This window comes from Amblyomma americanum, chromosome 1, assembly GCF_052857255.1.
Source record: "Amblyomma americanum isolate KBUSLIRL-KWMA chromosome 1, ASM5285725v1, whole genome shotgun sequence".
Classification (NCBI taxonomy): domain Eukaryota; kingdom Metazoa; phylum Arthropoda; class Arachnida; order Ixodida; family Ixodidae; genus Amblyomma; species Amblyomma americanum.
Window position 1 is genome coordinate 161,781,543 of NC_135497.1, and position 6,000 is coordinate 161,787,542.

Below are 6,000 nucleotides of genomic sequence, written 5' to 3' on the forward strand. Positions count from 1 at the left end.
GTTAAAGCGCCTTCACAGTTGTCCTCTGCGATGAGGGATGTCATAATTCGGCTTAAACTAAGAGAGAGAAACGATGTTGATTATTATGATGATGATGATATCAAAAAAGGTTGACGTGAGGGTGGACACGCTGTGGCCGGTGGGATAGCTGCGTTGGATTGCTCTTCTAGAAAACCATGAGCACTAATAACTGACGCCTCAGACAAGAAGAGTTACTTGTTGCTTTGTCCAATGTAACCGTATGTTACGCTCGTGCTGATCGCGTTCGCTTTTTGCTCAATAGGTTGCGCAAGAGGCACAAACACTGTGGTGTTCTCATGTTTAGCTTTTTCGTGTTGCGTGTTGGCAACCTTTTGAACTCATTTCTGTGCAAACAGCATTGTGTGTCCCTCTGGCGGAGGGTATATAACCCGCTTACATCAAATAAACGCTGTCTTTGGTTTTGCTCGCCGTTAGCGGAGGTTGAGCGCCCTGCCCGGTGTCTTCTTTTATTTTCGCGCCCTTTTCCTTCGGGCCGCGATACAACATAAAATGGCGACGATTTAAGACTGTCTACGGCACACCCCTGCCAGCATCGCCCCGAAGCTTAGTCAACCTCAAGGATGCGAGCTCGAACTGCGTCGTCCGCTCCAGCATTCTCCGTCGCTCGCGACTTTGCGCCGGCAAGTTAGGCCTCGCAGCGCTGCCATTGTCCCCCTGTTTTGTTGACGCCTGCGTTTCGCTCTATGCCGGTAAGCCATGGCTGACTTGTTCAATTGCAACCAGCCGACGCCTCCGTTTCTTGCTACGCCGGGTCCTTCATCAGTGCCATGGAAACAGTGGAAGCTTGCGTTCCTCAACTATACCTAGAGGCAATCGGTGGTGAGCACCTCACGCATCGACGCAGAAAAGCTATCCTACTGAATGCACTAGGCTTGGAGGGGCAGCGAATATATTACAGTTTGGCGCCACTTACTGCGTTGGAGCTCATCAACGTGAATGTCAAGACCGAGCCCGACACCGTTGCTTTCGACGAGGCACTTGCACTGCTTGACAAGCATTTCGCTACAAGCGTCAACGAACTGATGGAGCGACACCGCTTTCGGCAGCGTCGTCAACTGCCGCGTGAGCCCTGCGAAGCGTTTGCAGCTGCACTACGTGAGCTCGCCGCAAGCTGTGAATTCGGTGACCAAATCGAGAAGGCCGTACGAGATCAGCTACTTGAAGGGGCAACATCGCAACAAATACGTGAGCGACTACTTTTAGAAGGAACAAGCCTTACGCTGATCCGAGCTGTGGACTTTGGCAAACACATCGAACAGACACGCCATGAACTAAAGGAGCTGTCAGCTGATTCGGTCGTGCAGAGAATAGTTGACAAGCCGGCACGTGGGAGCGCTAGTGACTTTTTGGCGTGCTACCATTGCGGGTTTACCAGACATCGTGCCAGCCTGCAAGAGAATGCCGAGCAAAGAAGGCTAGATGTCGCAACTGCGACAAAATCGGACATTTTGCATCTGTATTGCGGTCAAGAGGCAAGTCTGAGTCTCCGGTCAACCGGGAAAGCAAGACCACATCGGAAGCGACGAATACAATCTCCGTTCTCAAACTTAGTTCTGAAGGCATGCGCGGGAAAGGTATTTACGTCGACGTTAATGTGAATAATATTACACTGAGCCTCCTCATCGACACTGGGTCATCTGTCTCCCTGCTGAGTGAAGCAAGTTTTAAAGAACACTTCTCCGGCTGTCCACTCACGGATGCAAAAGTGAGGCTGGTGGACTACTCGAAGCAACGGATTGCGGTGACGGGTTGCTTTCTGGCGAATGTAGCCTACAAGCAAGTTTGTACTCCCGTTCTTTTTCACGTCGTGGAGCGTGGTACATCGCTTCTGGGACTTGATGCCATACAGAATCTCCAACTTTGCATTGAAAGGGATGCACTGTCTTGTCTACGAACAGAGTCGCAGTCTTCTTCGCTGCTGGCAGCCCGCCTGCGTGGTGAGTTTTCACACCTGTTCTCCGGTGAACTTGGCCTGGCAAAATGTTTCGTGCACCAAGTAAAAGTTCGTCCTTCGGTGAAGCCTGTATCTGCCACGCTACGAAGATTGCCGCTTGCCCTGCGTGAACGTGTGTCTGCTGAGTCGCGCCGACTGGAACTATCACGCATCATAGAACGAATCGATGCATCCGAATGGGTGTCTGCTATAGTCGTTGTGCAGAAACCTAATGGGACTATACACCTTTGTGTTGACCTACGAGAGGTGAACAAGGCGATCATAGTGGATGGGTTTCCACTCCCCCTCACAGAGGAACTGCTGCATCAGCTGGTAGGTGCAACTAGATTTTTGAAACTGGATTTGAAAGCAGCGTACCATCAGCTGGAACTGACAAGTGAGAGCAGCGAGCTCACAACATTTGTAACGCACGAAGGCTTATTCAGGTTTAGGAGAGTGTGCTTTGGCCTTGCATCTGCACCTGCAGCTTTTCAGAAGTTGATGTTAGCTATAATTAAGGGGTGCCAAGGGGTACTTTGCTGCATCGACGACGTCATAGTCTGGGGCAAGACTGCTCGCGAGCATGACAAGAATTTGCGAGAAGTTCTGAGACGGATCTCTAACGCAGGCCTCACATTGAACAACAAATGTTTTTTTGATGTCGACAAGGTATCCTTTTTGGGACATGAAGTCAGCAGTGAGGGCATTGCACCTATGCATTCGAAGGTGGAAGCAGTCACTCGGGCAGTGGTGCGAAAAGAGTCAGCGTTACGATCGTTCATGGGACTCACCGGTTATTATTCTCGTTTCGTGCCACATTTTGCGGACGTGGTGGAGCCAATCAGAAAACTCTTGCGCAAAGAGCAAGCATTCGTCTGGGACGAAGCAGCGCAGCATAGCTTTGATGCACTCAGTTCAGCCTTATCGTCATGCAGTGTCATCCACATGTTTGATCCAAACTTGCAAGTGGTCATGTCTTCTGACGCATCCGACACAGGGCTCGGAGCTGTGCTGCGGCAGCAGGCCGGGAGCGAGCTGCGAACTGTAGCCTTTACATCCCGATCATTTAAAGCTGCTGAGCGCAAGTACTCCGCAGGAGAAAAGGAGGCCCTTGCATGTCTCTTTGCGTGTGAGCATTGGCATGTTTACTTGTGGGGCCGACGGTTTCTTCTCCGAACTGATCATCAGGCGTTGGTGACATTGCTGTCGTCAGGAGGTTCTGGTAGGAGGCCGCTACGGATTGCAAGATGGTCTGCCAGACTTCTGTACTACAACTTTGACATCGTGTACCACAAGGGAAGTGATAGCGTAGTTGCTGATGCCTTGTCGAGGTTAGCAGTCACGTCTGCAGCTGAGCCGGAGTTGGACGAAGAAGTGGTGTCTGTGGTACTGTCTTGTATCACCAAAGAACAACTCCAAACAGCTACTGCTGAGGATGATACCTTACAGGCTGTGTCTCAATACATTGCATCAGGATGGCCTGCCAAAAAGCTATTAGGCACAGAGCTAATGCCCTCCTATGAGGTGAAGGAGGAGCTCTCGGTAATAGACAACATTGTCTTTAGAGAGGAGAGAATTGTTGCGCCCGCATCCTTGACATCCTTGTTAGTGTTGTTCGCACATGACATGCACCCCGGCATAACGAGAACGAAGCAAAGGCTTCGAGAGAAATTCGAGTGGCCAAGAATGGACAAGGAGGTGGAACATGCCAGTCCGTAACTCAGCGCGTACGGGAAAGGCAGGGCTATCCTACTCCAAGCCCTTGCAAATAGGAAAGCAGCTGGGTCCGAGTTCTTTTCGACTGGAGGATGGCCGTACATGGAATGCATCCGAGCTGGTGCCTGTTCCAGAGGAGTGTCTGACCTAGAGGAACCAGCAGTCGTGCCAGCTGCCTACTGGGGAGAGCGCAGACACAGGTGCTGTGGAAAACTCGAAACTGCCTCTGCAACACCGCTTTCTAGATCACCGCCTGATGCTTCAGGTTCTTTTCAACCCCCTGTAAACGACACTTCTTCAGTAGTGAGATCAATAGAAGCGTCAACTAGGGACAGACGGATGCCGTCACTTTTCCGGGACTTCTACGTGTGACTTGTAGTTTTTTTTGCGAATGGGATGATGTGGTTTTCTCATGTATAGCTTTTTTTCGTGTTGCGTGTCGGTAACCTTTTAAACTAATTTCCGTGCAAACAACATTGTGTGCCCCCCTGGCGGAGGGTATATAAGCCGCTTACATCAAATAAACGCTCTCTTTGGTTTTGTTCGCCGTTACCGGAGGTTGGGCTCCCTGCCTGGTGTCTTCTCTTATTTTCGCACCCTTTTCCTTCGGCCCGCGATACAACACGCACGACCAAGAAAGGCTGAAGCGTTTCATAATCGCGGCTTGAGCGACGCTTCAGATTATGCGTTGGTGCACTTCTATCTCACAATGCAGGTACCGACCCCATGGTGCTGGGCCTCTTTCGGCACCTGATACTGCAGGAGCTCGCCATGGACGTGGATTCGGTGCTAAGCCAGCAGGCGGCAGAGGGCGAGCCTGCAATGCCTGAACCCCCGGACGAGGCTCCGTTCGGCATTCCGAGCGCCGAGGAGGAAGCCGCTCGCCAGATGTACGACCAGCTGCGGAACAGCCAGGAGGAGCAGCAGCCGAGCGATCTGCAGAGCCACCTCCCTGCCGTCTCTTCAACGGCGGTGCCACACGTGAACAGCGACCACAGTGCAGGGCAGAAGACACCTCCCACCGCGGAACCGAACCCTCGAGAGCCAGACTGTTGATGCTGTGTGCACTGCCACAGCGGAGGGTCGCCCGCTCTGGCCTTTTCATTTGAGAGTGTTCATTGGAGATGCTAGTTAGTTTCTTCTGGGTGCTTTTGTGTAACACACTTCCAGATTTTTTAGAGGCCCGAAAAGTTTTTGTTCTTCTTTCAAATGCTGATCCCGTCCTACTGTGCGTGCGTGTGTGTAGACAGTACTGTGACTGCTAACCTACCTTTCCCATCGTCCCCGTTTAAACCCTGAATAGACACCGTTTTAAGAACTGCTTGCTGGACAGCTATAGGATTACATGCAGTCTTCGTACCCGGCGGCGCACCGAGGTAGCCTGGGAATGTGCACCAGTGAGAACAAATAAATGGGAGAAGAGAACCTTTGGCTGCATTGCTCTGCGGGCTGCCTGGCGGCAGAGAGGCATGGTGCTTGAACAGAGGCAGGGTATTTTCGACCGGAGACAGTACGCACAGCAACGTGTAGACTGCAATCGCATTACAATGCGCTACTCATCTGAACTGAATGCGTCTTGATACAGAACACTAAATATGCGGAGACACTGCAGTGGACGCTATTTTTTCGAGTGGCAGCTAAACGCGCAAGGCTTTAGCACCAGCGGGCTCGCCCTGCTCACTTAAGTGAGCTCCAAAAACATCTTGCGTATTGCAAGTCATAAACGCAACTTGTCACACGTGTCGTCTATTAGTCGAGTCACTAGGATCGTATACGTTGGTGGCACAAGTGGCACGAGGCCACGTCTGTCAGGGCTGCTTTGAACCATCCACATCGGCGCACAATTGCACCTGGAAACGCAAGCAAGCAGCTCGGGTGCTTTAAAAGCGCTTTTCTTCTGCGCACTAACTTTGTTTCAAATGCCGCATAATTTGCACGTGCGCCCTGCACGAGTGCGCAGTCTGTAGATTTGTATGTGCACGCCCAGAGGTAGTGTTATATTGCTCTCCATATTTATTGACTGCAGTGGAACCTGGTTAGTCCAAATAGTTAGAAATATCGATAATTCGATGGATAGAACACGGCAGTTGATATGCTTATCTGTAACCTAGAAGCAAGTATATATTGCACCCACTCTAGTGACGTGCTTCTTCCCGCGACGTGCCGCCCGCCCGGCGTGCCGCAGCCAGGCGTTGGGAAGCCTAACCTGCTTCGCATCGAAGCTGCAGTGGACTCTACTTTGAAACTAGCCACTGCCTATCATAAGATGTCTAATTCTGTTACGAGTGCACTATTAATTACATAATCCC

At 51.3% G+C, this 6,000-nt stretch overlaps 1 protein-coding gene across 2 annotated transcripts in view; it reads left to right on the top strand.

The window, feature by feature from the left end:
* LOC144136705 (uncharacterized) overlaps window positions 1-5,994 on the top strand; it is a 40,020-nt gene extending 34,026 nt beyond the window's left edge. For both annotated transcript variants that reach the window (XM_077669257.1, XM_077669247.1), the window contains exon 3: window positions 4,407-5,994. In XM_077669257.1, the coding sequence (XP_077525383.1) occupies window positions 4,407-4,747 (341 nt within the window). In that variant the 3' untranslated portion in view covers window positions 4,748-5,994. The remainder of the gene's footprint in view (window positions 1-4,406) is intronic.
* Window positions 5,995-6,000: the final 6 nt, after the last annotated feature.